The 23,443-nt window shown below is 34.6% G+C and overlaps 1 protein-coding gene across 2 annotated transcripts; it reads right to left on the reverse strand.

Annotated features, from left to right (window-relative positions):
* Positions 1 to 2,066: 2,066 nt before the first annotated feature.
* LOC111889461 (histone-lysine N-methyltransferase, H3 lysine-9 specific SUVH1) lies at positions 2,067 to 5,521 on the reverse strand. Of its 2 annotated transcripts, XR_002849541.2 has the most exons (3): positions 5,336 to 5,521; positions 2,593 to 4,997; positions 2,067 to 2,263 (listed from the first exon to the last, which is right to left on the reverse strand). XR_002849541.2 is itself a non-coding variant. In XM_023885609.2 (2 exons), exon 2 carries the CDS (start codon positions 4,806 to 4,808, stop codon positions 2,664 to 2,666), a length of 2,145 nt encoding a protein of 714 aa, XP_023741377.1. In that variant the 5' UTR covers positions 4,809 to 4,997; positions 5,336 to 5,521; the 3' UTR covers positions 2,434 to 2,663. The 2 variants fall into 2 exon arrangements, 1 of the variants encoding a protein (XP_023741377.1); XM_023885609.2 differs by lacking the exon at positions 2,067 to 2,263 and having other exon boundaries at positions 2,434 to 4,997.
* Positions 5,522 to 23,443: the final 17,922 nt, after the last annotated feature.

Genomic DNA, 23,443 nt, shown 5'->3' on the forward strand with positions numbered 1-23,443 from the left:
CTTCAAACGAGTTCTCCGCCACAATGCACAGAATAACTTAAATACTAGTTATCTTTAAATTGAAACTTGACATCTCTTTCATAATATCAGCATGTTGTTTTTGACCTACCTAAACTCACCCATCTTACACTTGTTGCTTAAAAATCATCACATTACATCAAATTCAAACCCAAATTATTAAATAATGTAGAGTCCCATTAACTTCACATACAACCAACAAATTAATACAACTACTCCATCACCTCTAACATATACATTTGAAATCTTTCTACCCAGGGCCGGTCCAAACGTATATGGGGCCCAGGGCGAAAAGAAAAAAAATGGTCCCCTAAAAACAAATATAATAAAGATTAAAAAAATTATCATTTATTCTTCACCATAAACGCGTTCAATTAAAAATAACAAATAAGTCAAATTGTTTATTTTTGAGCTATTTTGAGTTTGAACTAACTTTAGGCCCTAAAAATCATTTTGGTAATAATTTTTTTATATATATTCACTACATAGCCCAAAAATTTGGGCCCCCTGGATTCGTGGGCCGTGGGCGGTCGCCCGGGTTGCCCACCGTCTGGACCGACCCTGTTTCTACCATTAGAAACAACACTTCCCCGATCACACAGGTAAATAAACCTAGAATTAGTTGGAAGTTGAGAAGGCGCGCATGCACCCGCCCATGCAAGCGAATCCTCTAAACGCTAGCCTATGCTTATGTTAGTGTTGGTTTTTTCTGAAAAATTACATCCAGAAAAAAAAATCTATGGTTATCATTTGAATATATATATATATATATATATATATATATATATATATATATATATATATATATATATATATATATATATATATATATAGGGTTAGATTAATGTGAGACCATATTTTGTGAGACATAGGACATAATCATAGTCATTCATTTTGGAGATCAAAAAAATATATTTTTAAACACAAAATAAATGAAAATTTTCAAAAAAAAAATAATAATATTATTTTCATCATTTAATTTATCCAAAAAAATTACTATTTTTTTTCAAAATATACGTGAAATATTTTAATATAATATTATACTGTAAATATTCAAATCGGATTTTTAGAATATTAAAATATTCTACTAAAATACTTAAACTATAAATATTCAAAAAAAATTAATAGAAAATATTAGTATATTCCAAGGTTGTAAAAATCGTTCAGCGGTAACTCGGCGGTCGACTCACGATAAGGGATTAATCGGACTAGACGATGATTAATCGGGAACCCTTAATTATTAATAAAATTATTTAAAAAATTAATATTCCCTAGAAAACTAAGTATTTAAAAATTTAAAATTTTAAAAATTTAAAATTTTGAAAATTTTAGGTTAATATTTTAAAATTTGAAAGCTTAAAATTTTGAAAATTTAAAATTTATGTGTAGTATTTGAAAATTAAAATTTTTTGAATTTTTAAAAAAATTCTCGTCTATGACCACCGAGACCGTCAAGGCCGCCAAGGACCACCAAGGTCGACTTTGACTAATTTCCGTCAAGTATCCTAATCGTAATCGGTTCAAGACCACCAAGCGATTAATCGGTCGCCAATGCCGATTTCTACAACACTGGTATATTCTAACAAATTTAGAAATTCAAATAGAATATTAAAAGATTTTAACATATCTATCAATTTTAATAGAATATTAAAATATTCTAATATTTTAAAAATTCGATTGATTATTTACAGCATAATATTCTATTATTTCACTCATATTTCGAAAAAAAATATATTTTTTTTAATTTTTGGATAAATTAAATAAAAATAATAATATTTAAAAAAAGAGTTTTTGGATTTTTAGTTTTATTTTGCAATTTATAATATATTTCTTTTAATCTCCAAGATGAATGGCTATGGCCGCGTCCTTATGTCTCACAAAATTAACATAGTCTCAAAAGAACATCCACGTGTGTGTGTGTATATATATATATATATATATATATATATATATATATATATATATATATATATATATATATATATATATATATATATATATATATCGGCGTGCTCCAGTATCGGCACTTGCTTTCATAGATCTCATCATTAGATCCTATGAGAAAAAGTTATAAATATTTTGTAACTTTTTTAAAATTGAAATCCATCCAGATTGCACATATGACAAAAGTATAAACAATTATTACTTTTCAGCAAATTAAGGGCAGGGCCAATAGGTGCAAGCTGCCTCTCTTCTCCTGTGCCATTTTGTGTCCATACGCGATAGTAAATGTGGACAAAGGACCCTACAATTTAATGCCAACTCATAAAAAATAAGGCATAACTAAACAAGTCATTCTTCAGTTAATAAAACCCAACAAAATATCCAAAACGGCCCCAGTCCATTCAGACTTCAGATGTGGATCTTTACGAATCTCAGCATTAAAGACAAATCTGATGATTTCAACTCTAGAAATGAAAAAGAACCATAACTAGTTACCAATCACATTATGTTTCAAATTCAAATAAACCAACCTACAATTACAACACGAAAAAACATAAACAACACAAAAACATCCCCCACTAAAACAACTTACTACACTACACTCAGTAAAAAAAAAAAGACAAAACTAACCTTTTACAAGAGAGACAACATTCATATTTCATGATTCATGATTCATCTTCATCTTCACTCCCTCTCCATCACTAGTAAAAAAAGCCTTTGCAATTCGAAGATCCACACAAACACTTTTTTTTCACAATCCCTTTTTTCTCAACCCGTGGGACCCCATAATTAAACGTTAACTCCTGCAAAGGTCCAATATGCTTAATCGCATATAACCCAACATGTAAATACGACTCCTCTTCATTTTCCCTCATAATCGGTTGCCAATAAACATTAGGCGAACAACTATGGTTCATAAACCGGCCCACATTCCCCTTATTTTTCGCACTAACAACCAACGGAAACGGAATCTTAACAGGCTCATCAGTAGGCACAAGCTCCAACGGGTCAAAAACCCGACCCGCATCAAATACATAATTATCATCACTATCAATCCCACTTTCAGTAATCACTTCACCCGCATACTCGCATATAAAAGCTCCAGCCCGTATCGGGTCCCACGACCTAAGTCCCCAACCTTTATTTTTAGTTCTGAAAACCTCTAAACGGAGTTTCAACCCCGTTTGTGACACCCGGTTTCTACAACTTGGAGGACATAAACATGAAGGCCCACATTCATGAACAATTAAGTTATGACTTAATAAAATACCCGTTGATGAATACGGAAGATACCCGTTGTTTTTTTCCACACAAGGGCAAGGAGACGCGGGTTGACATCCGTTTGAGCATCTACAGCTTAAAGATTTTGAAGTTCCGTATGGTTTCGCGTATTTCAAAGAGGGCAAATACGTAAAATACGCAGGGCCCTTTTCGCTATCCACATCGTTAACTAAACAAATGGGTAAATTTTCCGCACCAGAAGTAAGATCGGGCAGGATAACCCCGACTCGGGCAGTCACCCCGTCTCTCCATTGTTGAATTGATTTCCACAACATAAACCCCTCGGGCTGCCCGGAAACCCGAATGAGTTTATACTTGAAAACATTGCAACCGGATTTTCCTTTTTCGATCCAAGATTCGTGGATTTTGTATAACCCATCATAAACATATACTTTTCCAGTTGCACTTGTTCCATCTTTAAGACCTCTAACAACTCTTACTTCATTACCTCTATGTAAGCTTTTTTCTAAAGCAAGATTACCCCTTTCGAGTTTTTGATCCATGAGTAATTTATCGCTTCTTTGAACACCACCTTGACCACTGTAAATTATCACCTCTCCATCGTCTTCTTCATCTTCATATCCTCCTGCTGAAACGATACTTACTGCAATCGGTTCTTCATCACCACTGACTTTAAAACTTAAGTAATCTATCCCTGCCATGATTGGAGCATGTAATCCCACCAAACAGAGCTCCATTCTGAAAAAGAAAACATCACCAATATCGACACCGGGTACGGATCCGACCCGTCTTTTTGTATTCACCCGGGCACCTTTGTTCATCAAGATTGTACCTGACCGTAAATCTGCCCGTCTTGAAATTCCCGGGATTACCCCTTTTGCATCATCGAGCTGTGTGATTTTTCTTCTTAGCAGATTGTAAACCAAAACCACACGTTGGACTAATTCATGATTACTATCAGCTTGAAGAATTGTATCGATTTCAACAAGGCGAAAAGATTTCAAAATATGATTAACTAATGGATCGATGTCGACTTCAGAGCTAGATACAGCTACTGCTTGTGATCCTTTCACGGTTTTCCGGATTTTTCGCTTTCTTTTAATGGCATCACCGCTGTCTTCTGTATCGATTGTGAACCCGTTTTCATATCCATCGCTTTGAGTGTATCCTTCATCATATGGGATGACATTCTTGGAGCTTCTTCTTGTTGCTGTTGGTGCTGTTGTTGTCATTGTTGTTGTTGTTGTTGTGCCTTTGGCACCATTGTCAGGAGGTGGTGCTGAGATGGGTGTCCTGAAGGAATTTAGAGGAACTGGAGATGGGATTGCGTAGGATTTACCATTATCAGGTACACTGGCTGTTTGTCTCTGAATAGGAGACTCATTTGGAGTTGGAGAAACGAAGGGGAAAAATTGTGCAGCTCCAGGGGGAAATGGACCAGTTGGAGAAACGAATGCAAATGGAGATTGTTGTGTTGAAGATGGACCAGAACCCCCTTGTGAAGGGAAGATTGGAACAAGACATCTTAATGGCTTAATGGAGAAAACCTTGTTTTTGTCAATGGGACCAGAAGGAACTGAATCTGAACCTAAACTGTCTTCCATCAATCTCAATCACACAGACGCCCCTTTTTCAAATTTCGAAATCTCCCGAACAAAACCACAGCTATCAAACCATAAAAAGAGAAGACATTCGAAAAAGACCGAAATTAAACCCTTACACCCACGACGCCACCATTTTTATCCCAAAAAGGTGCAAACTCAGACCACAAATTTCAGTTGCAAACTCTCCTCCTGAAACATGCAAGGAGACATTCGGGTTTAGAGAACAATTAGAATCTAGGTTTTGGTGAGGTAAAGAAATTTAACCTAACGATACATGAAGAAAAAAAAAAAAAAAACCCTAGAAAAAAGGTTAAAACCCTAGACAGGAACTAACAAATTAACATATATAAACGCAAAAGTAAAGATTAGAAACACAATATCTAACATAGCAAGATCTGGAATAAACTGCGAGGAGGTGATCTGTAGTGTTAATACATAAAAGGAAATGGAAAAGAAAACATGGAGACGTTCTTTTTAAACCCAGATTTGAGGTGGAAGACAAGAAGATCTAAGAATCGAGAGATTACCTCCACTATGTTCAGTTGACAGAGAGAGTGTGAGCGAGTGAGTTGGGGCAGAAATGTTTGATGAAGTCTAATCTAAGAAATCAGCCAGCCAGCCAGCGATTTTGCTCCTCTTTGCACTTCAGGGGTGGGGGAGGAGGTGGGCGTACGATATCGAAGTGGCCGTGTAGTGGTAAGAACGGATAATAATTAGATAGATAGGTTTATTCAATATTTTTTATTTATATAACAAAAATATCAATATACGAGGTTTATTTATATATATATTTTTTTAAATCTTCAACAAATCTCAAATATTTTGAAAAAAAAAATTGTTAAAGTTTTAAATTAATCTTTTTAAAGTAATTTTTTTAACAGAAAAGTACTGATTATTTAATTTTTTAATAAAAAAGCTCAAAAAACCGATTAATTTATTTACTTTAGTAATTTTACATGTTCAATAGGTTATGGGATTAAATCGTTAATTTTTTCAAAACAATGAGAATTTTCTGTAGATTTCGTTAAAATTTGTTTATAATGTATAAACATATTTTTTAAGTAGTTATATATTTTTACATTTTTATGTATTTTTTTAAGTTTTTATATGTATATGTTTACATATTTGTATGTATTTTAGATGTATAAACATATTTTTTTTTATATTTATATGTATTTTTAAATATTTTACATACTTTTATGTAGTTTTATGTGTTATTTTTTTATGTATTACATATTTATATATATTTTTATATATTTATGTATTTTTTTAAGTTTTTTATATAGATGTTTATGTATTTTAAATGTATAAACATATTTGTTTATGTATTTTTAAGTATTTTGCATAGTTTTTATGTATTTGTATGTGTTCTTTAAATATTACGTATTTATGTGTATATTTACTTATTTGTGTATTTTTTTAATTTTTTATATAGATGTTTATGTATTTTAAATGTATAAACATAATTTTTACATATTTATATGGATTTTAAGTACTTTACATTGTGTTTTTTATATATATTACATATTTATATGTATTTTTACGTATTTATGTATTTTTTTGAAAAGTTTTTTATATACATGTTTATGTATTTTATGTATTTTAAATGTATAACCGTATTGTTTTTATGTATTTATGTACTTTTACTTCAAGTCATCTTCACCATTTCATCCAATTCTCATAGCTTCTTCGAGTATGTCTAGATGGTTTTCCTACATACTCGTATATTTTAAGCTTTTTGTTAGAGGAAATAGGGATTGCGTTGGAGATCTGGATACCCCTTAGATCGAGTGAACACTTTTCGAACTGATATTTTTGCCATATGTCTGGGTTGCAAGAAATTTAGCCTAGGACAGTCCAAGAGGACACTTACGAATCTAGGCACGAAAAACGTAAGCCAAATTGCTAGAAGGATTATTGTTCGTTTGAAGAAAAGGTGAGCTAATACTTTACGTGTATCTCTTCTCAAAGAGAAGAGTCGTTTATATAATAAACGAGATTAGGGTTTCTCTTAGGGTTGGTAGTCATGGGTTGCTTTTGAAACAAGTCAGGGAAATCCAGATTTTAAATGAGGATTTAGGGTTTCCAAAACTAACGAATTTCATTAGTTTTACCATAATCACCCTCAAGAATCTGAATTTCCCATTATGCTCCCATATGTAGTTTCCCCATCTGCCCTTTGGACCCCGCTAGGGGTGCTGCCCTAGACCCCGTCAAAGGGATGCTTCCCCTTTGGAAACCCCAGACTTAGGGGCGTTGCCCCCGGACCCCCGACTTGTTGTCGAACCGGCTTCTAATTCGATCTTATACATGTCTGCACTCCGCACAAAACTCGTGCATATATTAGAGTACAACTTATGAAGTTCATTAGCTCGCATGTTAGTTCCAATTACATAAAATGACGTGGTGCCACTAAAATCACCAACACTTTTCTCATTCGTTTATCATGAAATTAAACATCGAATTAAAAACACATAATAATAATTTATGCCTTCAGGAGGAACAACGCGGCCGTCTTAGAGATGTTAAAATTATAGATGGTTTTATCAACCATGAACAAAAGATGTATCCCTTACAAATTCCGAATTTATCGAAAGGAATTTAAGTATGTAATAGTTTTTGTAAGGTTCTTTACCTAATACCAGGGTTGTAACCACTTGGGTTGTGGTGACTTGGTAAGGCATGTGGAAGATATGGTGGATAACCTATTGACCCATGTTCAAATCCTGGCACTACTCAGCCCTTGTGGCCATGGAGGTTTGCCTGCAGTGACTCCAGGGCATGAGGCAAAGTCTCATGTTTGCAGCGGGGATTAGTCGGTGCGCGTAAGCTGGCCCGGAAACCCTCGTTAGGGAAGTTCCCTTTCCAAAAAAAAAAACATCGGTGGACTGAGATTAATGTACTAATCGGTTAGGCGTGGATTAATAAGGAGATTAATCGATGACCATTAGTTATTATGAAAATTATTCAAAAAATAATAAATATAAGTTTAATCCGAATAATATAAATATACAATAATGTTTTTCCTTATACAAAATATGCAACAACGTTCTTAAATAAGGTTGAATAATACAATGAGTTAATATGAAATTGTTAAATGTTTTGTTCTATTAATTTTTAGATTTAAAGTCACGTAATCACATAAGGAATAAAATATTTCCACCACACACATCTTCATCTTCTACACATGAGACTTGGTGTTCCTTGAGACCATATGATCCGATGAAGTTTTCGTATGTGCATAAATAATTCTTTTGTTTTTTAATTTGACATTTAATTTCAAGATAAATGAATGAGAAAAAGCTTAAAATATGTAGATATATAGGAAAACCATCTAGACATACTCGAAGAAGCTGTGAAAATTGGATGAAATTGTGAAAACGACTTGAAATAAAAAAAATACATAAATACGTAAAAACAATATTGTTATACTTTAAAATACATAAAAATACATAAACATCTATATAAAAAAACTTCAAAAAATACATAGATACGTAAAAATACATATGAATATGTAATACATAAAAGTATATTAAAATATATGTAAAATACTTAAAAACACATATAAATATGTAAAAAAATACATTTTCACATTTAAAATATATAAATATCTATATAAAAACTTAAAAATATATATATAAATATGTAAAAATATATATAAATACGTAATACATAAAAAATGATGCGTTTTATAGTTTACAAAAAACCTATTTTGGCGGAAAAACATAAACTCTAAGTTCACATGCACTCTAAATGATTTATGTTTTCACTATGATTTGCAAACAACTATTGAATATCGAGAAACCTAAAAGTATGTTTCTATTTTTGAAATTAGTAAAGGGTTATTAAAAAATTCATACCTTAGTTTATTATAGCAAATAAACTAGTAATTCTTCCTTCGTGGTCTTTAGAAAGCAAGCACCAGAACTCTCGTGCCTCTAATGGCTCACACTCAAACCCTGACAAATTAGAGGCTAAAGAAGAGAGAGGAAAAGGAATGGAATTTTCAAATTTCTCTTTGGAATGAGGTGAATTTTTAAAATCATAACCCAAAGGGGTTTATATAGGTGATAGGGAGGCTAAGGATAAGACAGTTTCCATTTAGATAACCATAATCTTTTTGCTTTCCCCCCAAGGCATAATCTTTTTCCTTTTAGATAACCATAATCTTTTTGCTTTCCCCCCAAGGCATCCAAGTTCCCTTAGAGCCCAAGAAAAGCTCTAAAAACCCTCTAAAACTCCTCTAAAAACGTCCCTTCTATGGGAGGTTCTAGAATTGGTTAATGCTTAACTTTTGAACATTGTCTCCATTAGTCCTTCCACTATTAATTAATCTAATTAATCCCAAAATTGATTCTACTTAATTTATGAATAATTTTTAATTAAAATTATATAATTTCTAATTAATATATTATTCTCATAATATATTAATAAATCATTTATTTTTTTATTTCTAGTTAATTTATTAATCATGTAATAAATTAATAAATCAGTCTCTCTCACTCTCTCCAAAAAACATTCCAGTCAATTACTAGGTTTGAGGGCAACCCAAAAAGATTTTGCAAATAATTCAAGATTGTACTAATTTAGTTATTAGCTTAGACACTTAATCCAATAGTCTCCCACTTGGATAAGTCTAATACTAAATTATAGGTATAACTTCTAAATTGAACAGCAATGGGTGCTTTCCAAAGCAATTGTCGAACTCTGATCCACTCATATATTTGTCCTTTAGATGAGTGATCAAATATTCATTTGTTCTTCTAGATATAATATGGACATGAGACATGGATTGAAATTAATCTTATTGTCCAAAATTCAGTTTCTCGATTTCCCGATCTATGAGGACTGAATTCAAACTGCTAATTAAACACATTAATTCAGTTCGGACTCAACCAAGCACTTCAGATGTCGAAATCAAATCATCGAGGGGCCCAAAGATCTTGCTTTTCCCATTAGGGCAAAAGGAACAAATAAATTTCAACTCATATTCTTGTATCTTTTATTCACCAAATCATGTATGATACTACGTTTTATAACATCATGTTACTGATGCATTTACGTAACACCAATGCATAACCAACTTGTAAATTACAACTCATATATCTCCATTCAAGAATATAAGATATTATCGTCTCAGAATTTGTAACATACATAAAATTCATGAAAAATTTAAACTTTTTAAGCATTCCAAAACCATTCATTGTTTACAAATTGTTTTCAAAATAATCCAGTATTAGAGTTTTCCCAGAAATCACAACATGAAAAACGAGGAGGTGCACGATCAAGCCTTCACCTTCCCATGATCATCTGAAGTACCTAAAACAAAATCCACAACTGTAAGCCCAAAGCTTAGTGATTTCCCCCAAAATACCGATACATAACAAATAGTACACATAATAATAACATGTAATAGGTCCACAGCTTAACAAACTAAATTACCCCTGAGCCCACAACATGAGTCTGGCTTGCCTATCGGGCCCACAGCTCATGTCTAGATTGCTCCCGAGCCCACATCATAAGCTTGGCTTGCCTCTTGGGCCCACAACTTATTTTTGGCTTACTCCTTCAGTCCTTAGACTGGAATACAAAAGATTAGCCCACAGTACGAGTCTGGAATGCTCTGCCCGGCCCTTAGCTCGTATCTGGAATGCTCATGAGTCCTTAGTATGAGTCTGGCATGCCCTCCATGGCCTTTGGCTCATATCTGGCATAATCCAGGGTTTGTTGGCTACAGCACGGAGTAGGACAACCTCAACCCAACCCACACAACATGTCGACATGTAACAGATAAATACACATATAGATAATTTGATAGTATCACAGGTAGTCCTACAGATCTAACAGACTAGCATATCAAACTAGCATGCATTTTTTAACAGCCCAAATTTTCGATAAACTTTTTCATTTTTAGTAACAAAATCATTCTCATAAAATATAGCATTTCAATCACATTTGTTTTCAAAAATCCAAGACATCATATAAATTATTCAAAACATCAGAGTGTCCCAACTAAAATGCCAGAAAGCGCACGCTGCGCCATCATGTCGGGCCCTTACCCTTAGATCCTAAAGTACCTAAAACAACCAACAAACTATAAGCTAATGCTTAGTGATTTCCTCATAACATACCTCACATAAACCACATAATCACATAACCATATAAACCGCATACATACTACATAAGCCATGCATACAAACATATAAAGATGTCGTGGACTCCCTCTGGGGTCTTACTCCAAGATGTCATAGGCTCCCCTTAGGGTTTTATACCTATGTTCCATGGGCTCCCCCATATGGTCTTTAACTGGAATGTCATGAGCTCCCCCACATGGTCTGACATCCAGCTGCCACAGGCTCCCCCCGGAGTCTTTGTATATCTAACCAATAAGGTACTAACACATTTACATACATACTGGACATATCCATAATGATTCCACAATAATCATCACAATTAACTAAATGGGCCGGCTTCGGTGCCTTCGACCCATTGGCATGGTGAGGAGACTCACCTCAAATGCAAATTGTAGCTGAGTAGGTCCAAACTCCGAGTATCAGCTCTGCCACCTCCCTAATCATAAACAACTCCTTAGATACAACTCAATCCTTCAAACCCTTAGAAGTCAATCATGGTCCAGGTCAAAGTCAAAGTCAACGCTCCGAGCTGACCTAACTCGTCAAGTCCACCCCAAAGTCAGAATCACGATATAACTCATCGAGTTTCTACGTGTCCCAACAGAATTGGGGTAACCCCAACCCAACTTGTCGAGTTCCCCTGTGAACTCGTCGAGTTCTTCAGTCTGTCAACCCACTTAATGCATTAAGCCCTTTTTCTTAAATCCAAAGGTTCCAAACTTCAGATCTCCGTCCCTAGAGATGTTTAGAAGGGTAAAGTTTCCAACTTTACCCCCAAGGATCATCCAATAAGCTCTAAACTTAAACCCTAGTTCCTTTAAGGAAGGTCTTGACTCATTAAGCCCTTAAACTCTCATCACATCAACGCAAAACACAAATTTGATGTCAAAATGTGGACAAATCACGTAAAGTTTCTAACTTTACGTCCATGCATGCTTGAAATACTCTCCAAGGTCTATTTTAGGCTTCATAGTAAACATATTACATGAATAGGACATGGAAGCTATTAAAGTTTGCATCTTTAATCCTCTAAAGGTCTTATAGAGGCCAGATCTACACTCTTAACCTTTAGAAACCTCTTTTCTTTGGACATCCAAGCCAAAGTCCCAAAACCAAGCCCTAAACTACAAAAGATGAGATCTAATAAGCTGCATGTCAAAGTTGTGACTTTATACCTCCAAGATGCAACCTTTGATGTAGAGTTTCTGGATCCAAGTTCACTCCTCCAAGCTTGATACTTCTCTCTTCAAAACCTCCTTCAAAGATTTCAAACAATCACTCAAACACTCACAAAACTCAATGAACAAGAAGGAAAGCGATTCTAGGGTTTTCTCTGGGAAAGGTGGTTGGTAAGGAGGCCATCCCTAGGAGTTAATGTTCTTTATATAGGGTGCAATGCTCGAAAATTAGGGTTCTTATTTCCAGCGTCAACTCGTCGAATTGGGGCTCCCCAACTCGTCGATTAGGTCCTTCAATCTACGCGGATGGAAAGCTTTCTACTTGTCGAGTTGGAGCCTCCCAACTCGTCGAGTTCCTTCCAATATTTAAAAATAATTAGAATTCATTCATACCTTGACCAAGCATTACAAATCTCCCCCACTTGAACTAGACTTCATCCTCAAAGTCTGCTGATGCAAAAAATTCCGGATAATGCTTCCTCATCTCCTCCTCTGGCTCCCAGTTCCATTCAGAGCCTCTTTGATGTTGCCATTGCACCTTCACGAGCTTCACTTCCTTTTTCGTAGGGCTTTGGTCTTCTGGTCTAAAATCGGTAATGGTTTCTCCACGTAATTCAGGCTCTCATCAATCTGTATATCATCCAAGGAAATGATTGTGGCCTCATCAGTGACACACTTCCGAAGCTGAGACACATGAAAGGTGTTTTGGATCTAACTAAGCTCGACCGGTAGATCGAATCGATAGGCTACTTTGCCCACCTAGGCAGAACTCCTGAACAGGCCAATAAATCGGGGCCCTAGCTTGCCCCTCTTCCGAAACCTAATGACACCCTTCCATGGTGACACTTTCAGCAACACGAAATCTCTCACCTGAACTCAAGATCTGACCGACGCCGATCAACATAACTTTTCTGACGACTCTGCGCAACCTGCAGCCTGTCGTGCACCTGTTGGATCAACTCGGTAGCCTTGAGCACCACCTCGATGCTTCCCATGACTCGGTGCCCAACCTCCCCAACATATGGGAGTCCTGCACCTCGGACCATACAACATCTCAAACGGGGGTCGGTCGATACTAGCATGAAACCATTGTTTTATGAAAACTCTACTAATGGGAGGTATGTATCCTAACTCCCTCCAAAATCCAATACGCATGCCCGTAGCAGATCCTCGTGCGTCTGGATCGTCCGCTCACTCTGGTCATCCGTCTGAGGGTTGTAACAGATGCTGAAATGTAACTGGGTGTCCAATTATTCATGAAACTTCCTCCAAAAACCCAGAGGTTAATCGGACATCGCATTCCGAGACCTCGGATACCGGCACTCCGTGCTTGACCACCACCTCTCGCACATAGATATCTGCTAATTTCTTAGCAGAGATTGTTATGTCTAAACTCCTTAGACAATCTACAATCCAATTCATGACAGTCTCCATTCACTACTTACTTCCTAAAATATGAATGACTATGGAGCTTCGAATAATCCAATTATTTAGGAAGTAAAACATGGAAAGTGAAACACAATAATAAACTAATTAATTATGGCCTCAAAACTATTTAACATAAATAATCTCTATTATTTAATTACCATAATAATTACAACTTTATTCATTGTATAATGTTTCAACTTTCAAGTAATCAACTAACCACTTGAATTAAACATCAGTCATGCCATGTTATGAACATGCATACTATGCCTCTTTATGGTCCTTTCCTTTGTGAACATATCAACTGGACATTATTCCAATGATGTTCATTTCATAATTCCAAATTTTTATCACTATCCAATATTTGATGGAATTCTGACTTAAAATGCATTAATCTCCTATGATATCAATATTCCAAAGTCTCAAAGACTGAGTCTTTGATATTACAAAATATACCATTGGAACTTTGTTACTAGAAACAGTTCCATGGTAATGAAGGTTCTAATTTAAGGTAGACTCCTTGAATACTTCTCTTGCATTTAAGTTTCCAACTCACATATAGATTTTTCCAAGTATCTCCCATTATGGAAACATTTCCATAAAACCATCAATTATGATCAAGAACCATCTCAATCTAAAATTATGTCACTATGGTCCGTCCAAATTAATATCATACTTCTTAACTGTTCACAAGCATCCGGTCTTTTGGTATAACCTTAGAACGTTCTTGACAGTTATTTAATAACTTTTGTCACACAAAATTCTAGTTCTTTTCTCTCACATTACTTTGAGCATTTGAAAAAATTAGAATAAGTGAATATTATAGCATATGTAATTGATCTTATATCCGAAGCATATTGGACCCGACTCATTATATCTTATATAAGGATCTAATATCTGTTTAGTCTCTTGCTATAATATTTCCATATATGAAATATCCTATTTTGAACCATTTCAACACGATATTCATGTATGTATATGACTAAATTCTATTAAACTATACAGTTTAAACCTTTATATTCAAAAAGAAGTAATAGTGTCGTCTCCTTTAAGTCTACTATAGCGAAACAATTACCAAACTTTGCAATTTGTAATTGAAAACTTTGTTCCCTGTGAACAATGTTGTCAACATACAATACTAGCATAGCAATTATGCTCCCGCTAGCTTTGATATGTACCCAAAAATTAACTACACTTCAAGAAATCAATACTCTTGACTTTCTTACTGAAGTATAGATTTTTGTTATGCGATGCTTCGATAAGTCTCCAACCAGACTTCTTAAGCATATGCATATTATTTGGATAGCATATGTGTGTGTTTAAACCCTTCCATAACTTATATATGTATGTCATGAAAGTTCAAACATTTACTTGCCATTCCTCACAATTTCAAATAAGAAAAGGTATGTCATAATCATATTATGAATTTGAGAATGCAATTAACATAGCTAATATCCATATTGATCTTTATCAGATCTTTAAAATCTACCAGCAAAAGTGATTCCTCATAATCATTTTCATGAATTAGGGTAAATCTTTACCACATAGATTTCAAGGTACATACGTTCCCATCCATATGAATCTATCATTTGCAACCTACAATCATAAGATAAGGTTTAGGAAAAAAACAAATTCGAATTTAGCTTTCCTTCATGGACTGAACTTCACAATTCTAAATTTCTTGCCCTCTAGTAGCTCACGGGCCTACCAATGCTTCCATGTTGTTAGGAGCTCACCCATATTTATCAATGTACTTTCACTGACCAACGCGCTTTTTGCTGTTGTAGTTAAATGAATAACATAGCACTTATAAGCATTGCCAACTAAACTAAAAGTGCACAAAAATAAGAATGTGTCAACTAAACACGATATGTTATCAACCTCAAGTCCTGTGTTAGTGATAACTAAAAGGTTTATTGTCGATTGACTCTTGAAAGACTCAAGATCAATATGACTCCCGCTAAATTCTTGAAATATGAGTTTTCTCCCAAGGAACACTCATTGAAGAACTAAAACTAATATTCAAAAGTTTGTGTGGATTCCCGAAAAGAAAACACTTCACAGAATAGATCTCAGTTTAGCCTTTGTTTCGCGATTAAGGAAAACATCACAACTCCAATTATATATGTGCTAGAGTAAGAAAAAAATTTACTTTGCATATTTCGAGGTATTTTTAACCTTCTTAGTTTGAAGATACTTTCAAGATACGATTTGTAGTTACTAGATCATGGCTCCACAACTTAATTTGGAATGAAGTATGACTCATTTCTTGATTGAACTATTTTTCAACAAAATCCGATTCCTCTTCTTAGTCATACAAGTGCACCAATATGTTCTTTGAGGATCAATTATGACATAAATCCACAATCACTAAGATGATCATAAAACATGAAACTAAAGTATTCTCCTTTCTTCTCAGATTAGAGAATCTTTTATCTTTCTGTCTAATTGATTCTTGTTATTCGTTCTGCTACTCTTTAAATCTTTTCAATGTATCAGAGTTATGCTTAATCTTATAAACACAACCATATTTATTGAAACATCGGTAAATCATGACGAATAGAGTTGTCGCCCTTTACAGTGGATCTGAATAGTCCATATCAACATGTACTAGATCCATTAGTCCTTTACTTGACTCACATAAACATGTGATTAGTGGATTAGTCATAATTTTCCAATGAACAAAATTTGCATACACTATACAATACGAATTGTACAACACCAGGTATCTGTCTAGTTGGAGATAAGATTTCTTTTCACTCGGTCAATTATGACAATACCATGAGCGATATCATAAAAATCAAATCCACAGTTAATATTGCTAATATTAGAAATGTAACAAACACTTTCATAATTACCATTGCAAGGAAATATAAACAAGGCAACCAAATAAACCAAAATTTCACTCTACTGAAAATAAACAAATTTTGGACTTGTTCTTACAACACATAAAATAAAAACCATGTTTTTAGATATCTCTGAAGAGTAATAGCAATCAATTAAATTATCCAAACTCTTTATTAGTAACTCCAAATTCTGATCATCGAACCATGTGACCAATGTCCATTTCTCATGATCAGATTTAGTTCTCCTTATTCAAGCTTCTTTCTTTCTCTTAACTCCTTTAATACCATCAAATGTGATCATCACATCATGTATTAAGAGTCTATAAATTGAAACTTATAAAACAATTGAGTCATGTAATTAATGAGCATTCATGCGAATCTAGACTCAAACTAAGGATCTGTAAAAGCTTTCAAATGATTTTAAAAAATAACCAAGGAAGGACGAGATGTGTACGATCAGCCAGAATAAGAAAGTATACCCGAAGTTACCTATATTGTTATTTGTTTATTGATGATTATGATACACTGCATGCTAGTAATAGGCTAGGGATCTTCGGGGATTGCATGATAAAATTTCCTGATGTATAATGCATGATAACCTAGGAGGACTTCTTGTGTGTTAGATGAAATTGGCATCATTATTGTAGTTGCTTAGTGTGTGCATCATCGTTATACATAACTAAGATTCTATATCCTAAGAATGTTTGATTTAGCCTTATTTCATGTTCTTGCCTGATTAAGGGATTAGGGTAGAATCAAGTATTCTGCTAGCTTTAGGATCCATCATTATGTATGATTAGCATGCACGGGTGGCTACAAGGTTGGTTGAAGTGTCATAAGTGAGTATCCGAGTATAGCAGGCTAATTGAGTTAGGAATTCCCATTCTCGAGAGAGTAAGGAGATTCATGAGCATTCTAGTTTTGGGTTTGTTTTTGGGTAGTTTGTGATGATCCATTGAGACAAATACGAGTAGGTGTGGAAGGTAGTATGGGCCCATACTACTAAAAGCACATGACCCATACATGTAGCAAGGAAGTCACAAACCCCGAGAGTTAGTCTTGTCATGGTGGTTATAGCAGTATGAATTGTGGCCTTTCTGATGTATATCTTGATTTATTTTTCAGTATGGTGATTACGAGAGGTTCTAGTTCGGGAGCTGGTGGCTAGGACAAGTCGAGACTGACGAATGATGACATTCATAAGTTGATTGCTACCGAGGTAGTTGTTGCTGTCTGGAGCTCTATTCCAAAGCTCAGTGATGTTGTTGTTGCAGCTACCACATCTTTTGCTGTTGTGGGGATTCTGATGGGTTTTGGTATAATACAACATCTTATGGTGCACATACAACCCTAAAAGCTTTGGATATATGTTTTCTCTAATTATACATGCAATATTGTTTCCAAAGGTTTAAGCCTACAACTAACATATTATTGATGTAAACAACATAAAATTGAGTTATAAAGTTACCTTTTTGTTGTAGCTTGTAGAACTTCTTGAGTTTGGCCTTTAAGAACTTAGTGCCCCAAGTGTTGCACCTTAAATGGAATCACAACACACCTAGGACAATGGATACTTTTGAGAGAGTATTTCATGCACCAAAATCGACTCAATGAACTCCTAGAACACTAGTGTGTCTAGTGCCAAATTTTGATGCTAAGGGGCTTCTTCTATAGTGTGGCAAGATTAGGGTTACACCATGTAAACCCTAATGTGAATGACCTTCCATATTCCTTAGGCTCCATGGTTTTAAACCTTCATGGATCATCCATGGGTTTAGCCCAATCTAAGGAATCATGGATCATTGGCCCACACCATAAGAATGAATGATTTACCAAATTAATCCTCATATATTTAATTAGTCTCACTTGATCACAAGATTAATTCCAAATTAATTCTTGATCAATACTAATTAAATAATATGATATCCTATTAATATATTACAACTTATAATATATTAACAAATCATAAATAACCTCTTCTCAAAAGTCCATCATATTAAATTGTCCTGGTGATATGCAACCCAAATGGATCATGCTACTCTCGGGTCAAGTACATACCAATTATAGGTATGGGCTTAGACACCTAATCCAACAGTCTCCCACTTCGATAAGTCTAATAACTATTATTGCAAGTATGCCTTAAAACCTGACTAGTAATCGCAGCTCTTAAAAGCTGTTGTCGAACTCTGACCTAGTCAATAACGCGTCCATTAGATAAGGGATCATATATTCCCTCATTCTAGATATCATAAGGACTGAGGCATGGATTATAATCATTCTCTCTGTCCATCTGTTGTTTCCCGATTTCCAATTTATGACAACCGACTAATTGAACAAATCAAATCAGTACAGGCTTGGCCAAGCACTTCGGGGTGTCATCACTAAATCATCAAGGGGCCCACATATATTGCTTTTATCCACATGGGGTAAAAGAATGGATAAACTTCGACCCAATGCTTGCTTGTACTTACTCATAAAATTACACACAAGGATATGTTTTATAACATCCAAGTTACTGGTGCGTTTACATATGTCAATATGCAACCGACTCGCAACTACAACTCACATATCTCCATTTTAAGAATATAAGATATTATCGTCTCATGATCACTCATGATAAAATCCATGAAGTGATTCAAATGAGCGTGGGTTGAATCCAATACTCGAATCTTATTCCAGGAGCACTCATGAACACTGTAGCAAACTTGTGCTATAAATAAAACACCTCTACAAACCCATTCATGACAATCTTGGATCAATACCTACTTCCAAAGTATGATCGACTGTGGATGGTTTGAATAACCTAGTTATTCGGGAAGTCAAAAAATGCAAAGTGAAACACAAGAATAATCGAATCCAATATGGTCTCATAACTTATGAATATAAATAAAACACCTTTTATTTAATCATCATATTGATTACACATTATTCATTGTATAATGTTTCGAATAATCAACTTAATACTTGAATTAAAACAATAGTTGTCCCATGCTCTAAGCATGCACACTATGTTTGTCTATTGTAACGCCCGTAGATCAGGGCTAGTCAATTTAAAGACGATAAGCGTCAAAAATGAGTTTCTGATAGAAGATTATTTAGAATGAATAATCTTAACTAGGTTATAGTATATGTTACAAGGATTCCGTGGATATAAAGAATGTCGAAAACGGAGCTCGTATGCGAAAGTTACGCAATTTAGAAGTTCGACGAGTCAATTACGCCCCGCGTAATTTGAGTACGCCCCGCGTACTCAGGCGGATGCAAGTTGCCTGACCAATACTCGAGTGCCACAGATCGACGCATGCAGTGACGTCAAAGTACGCCCCGCGTAACCGAGTACGCCCTGCGTAATTTGAGATTACGCCCCGCGTAATCCCAGACCCTCAACCTATAAATAGAACTCGAAATCAGCCATTTTCTCTTGTTCAAACTCTTCCCTCTCTCTAAGTTTTGCTTCGATTTGCGTGCCAATCATATCCCGAAGCCTCGGTATCATTCCCGAGCCCCGAAGCAAGATCCGAAGCCCCGAGAATCCCGAAGAGCGTTATTCCCGAGCCGAAGCTCTGCCCGCGAGGAGTTCGATTTTGGTGGAGATCTTCCAGATCTATCGAAGTATACTACTTCTATAAGCTGTAGTGTTGTCGGATCATCTTCTGATCAGGTGAGTGTATAGTCACTTTCATCTTACACATAAATATGAAGTATTTTATGAAATACGTGTTATGTGTATATTTATATATATTGTTGTTTATATGCGTAAGTGCATAGTTACTTTCTTCTAATACATAAATATAAAGTATTAGCTATGAAATACGTGCTATGTGTTATATATTAATTATCTATTTGAGATGGATTTGGAACTGATGTTTTTATATGCGTGTTAAATGATTTAAATTGTGTTTGTATTTATATCTACAAAAATGTTGGGTAGAACATGGGTAGATGGAATAGTTGGTGACGATGCGACTTCGTGCCTATTGAGTAAGCCCAGGTGACTATGAGACGTAGTGCCTATTGTGTAAACCCAGGTGACTATGAGACGTAGTGCCTATTGTGTAAACCCAGGTGACTATGAGACGTAGTGCCTATTGTGTAAACCCTGGTGACTATGAGACGTGGTGCCAATTGTATGAACCCAGGTGACTATGAGACGTAGTGCCTATTGTGTAAACCCTGGTGACTATGAGACGTAGTGCCAATTGTATGAACCCTGGTGACTATGCGACGTAGTGCCTATTGTATAACCCGTGGTAGCAAATGGACTGTGTGCCAGTTCCTTAGGTAAACCCTTAGGAATGAATGAAGAAAGTGTAATCGATTCTTAGGGTAAAACCTTAAAGAAGATAATGGGGATGGGTATTTGGGTTGATTGTTGATAATTGAATATAATAAATGTATTATTGTGGGTTGAAAACCCTATATGCTCACCAGGCTCCCAAGCCTGACCCACTCAGTTTTCTTTGTATCACAGGTATCAATACGAAGACATAATTCACTGAGAGAATAAAGGAGATGTAAATCTTTAGTGTAAATAAATGTAAGTTCTGTTTATGCTTATGTTCCTGTATTGACAATGACATCCCAAACATTTTAAAATGAATAAAATACGTTTCTTCCAAAATGTTTTAATAATGTATTTATCATGTTTTTCTGGGGACAAATTCCGCAACACTTTTATTAAAGAAGTACTCTGATTTTTATAAAGCATAAACAAAATCGGTCTTTTCTGGCCATGAAATTGGGGATGTCACATCTATGGTCCTTACTTTGTGAAATAGATCAATTGAAAAAATTTCAACGATGCTCATTTCACAATTCCAAATCTTTATTGCAAGTGTAAGAATTCCAAATTCTTGCTACTATTAGAATGTGTTAGTATCTAAACTATCATGCAATGATTATTTTGTAATGTCTAGGTACCAAAAGTCACAGAGACTTGACCAATGATATTACAAAATATTCCTTGGGAGATTGTTACAAGGCAATTCCATGGAAATGAAGTCTTAAATTCAAAGTACATTCTTTTGAACATCCTTCTTGCATAAAAGTTTCTAACTTTCTCATCTATTCTTCAACCCCAATGTAGAAACATTCCATATTTGCCATAGACAACTCATTTTTAATAGACTTTTGTCTATTCATAATAATGTCAATATGGTCCATCCATTACTATACTTCAAACTGTCCTTAAGCGACCAATCCTTGGCAAACCTTAGATTGTCTGTAACATTTGCTTAACCACTTTAGTCATATCCGGTTCTATTCTTTTCTCCCTCTTAATGCCCTAGGTATTTGGAAAATTAGAACACGAGAATATTATAGCATATGCAATCGATCCTATACCCGAAGCATATGGGACACGATTCATAATGTCTAACATAAAGACATGATACTTGATCAGTTTTTTGCTATAAGATTTCTATTTGCCATGTTCTCACAATTCGAATTATGAAGAGGGATGTCGTAGTCATAATCAAATTTTGAGAACGCAATTATCATTTCCATATATAGAATTTCCTTATGTTGAACCATTCCAACTTAACATTCATATATATTTGACTAAATTTGATTAAAACTCAATCTAAGCTTTTAGATTTTAAAATGAAGTATGAACTCCCCTCACTTAATTATAGGAAAAAAAACTTTTCAAACCCTACATCTTTGCATATTGAAACTTTTGTTTTCTATAATTAACATTGCTAACTTGCAACACTTTCCATAATAATTATGCTCCCAATAGCATAATAATTATTATCTTAATAGCATAACACTTTTTCTCCCACTAGCTTTGACATGTATTCAAAAATCAGCTGGACTTCTAGAAACCAATACTTATTGACTTTCTTACCAAAGTTCATATTTCCGATACGAGATGCTTCGATAAGATTTTATCTAGGCTTCTCAAATTCATACACCTTTCCTTAGATGGCTCACATGTGTGTCTAAACAATTTAAGAACTTACAACAATAAGTCTCAAATGTTTAGACCTTTGCCATTTCTCACGATTCGAACTATGAAGAAGGGTGTCGTAATAATAATTGAATTTGAGAATGAAAATATCATAAATGATATCTCCTTAAAATCTACTTAGTGAAAGCGTTTCCTCACAATCATTTTCATGAATGGGAGAGAAACCTTATGACACTTAGATTTTATGGTATATGTGTTCCCATCTATGTGAATTTGTTATAACCATAATCAAAAGACAAGGTTAGTGACAAATCCAAACTCATATGGACTGAACTTGTTCAATCTTAATTTATTGCCACCCGGCAGCACAAGGTCCTACCATTGCTTCCAGGTTGTTATTCAACCAATTGAGAACTCTTAGAACTCACATGCATAATCAACTTTACCTAGAATGGACACAGAAACAAGAATATGTCAACACAATAGGTTACAAACCTCAAGTCATGTGCTAGTGTTTAACAATAGGTTTACTCTTGATTAGTTCTTGAAACTTTTAGGATCTTTAAGACTCCCACTAACCTCTTGACATATAAGATTCTATTTTCAAGAACCATTCCTTGACAAACAAATATTCAAGAGTTAGTGCGGATTCTTATCAAGATAAACACTTCACACAATTGGTCTTAGTTGGTATTTGTCCTTACTAAGACATCACAACTTACCAATTTCAAATGTACAAGGGTAGAAAACCTTTTACTCTACATTTGACAAGTGTTATAAACCTTTCTTAAGATTACTTCACTCAAGGAACAATCTCGGAGTATGACTCTAAGACTTGTACTTGGAACGAAGTATGACTCACCTTTTGATTTAACCATTTCAACAATTCACGATACCTCTTCTTAGCCATACAAATGCACTAAGGTATCCTTAGAGGATCATTTGTGATATGGTTTTCCATAATCATTAAGATGATCATAAAACACGATACTAAAGTACTCTCCTATCTTTTCAGATTGGAGAAAGTTTTCTCTTTCTGCCTAATTTGATTCTTCTCATTCGTTCTGCCATGCATTGAAACTTTTCCAATGTTCAAAATTATACTTAAACATATAAGCATAACCATATTTACTAAACTTTA

The sequence above is a fragment of the Lactuca sativa genome, chromosome 5, assembly GCF_002870075.4.
Source record: "Lactuca sativa cultivar Salinas chromosome 5, Lsat_Salinas_v11, whole genome shotgun sequence".
Lineage (NCBI taxonomy): Eukaryota > Viridiplantae > Streptophyta > Magnoliopsida > Asterales > Asteraceae > Lactuca > Lactuca sativa.

Excerpts from the sequence above, each read along its gene's own strand:
- LOC111889461 (XM_023885609.2), bottom strand. The coding sequence starts at position 4,808 with ATGGAAGACAGTTTAGGTTCAGATTCAGTTCCTTCTGGTCCCATTGAC.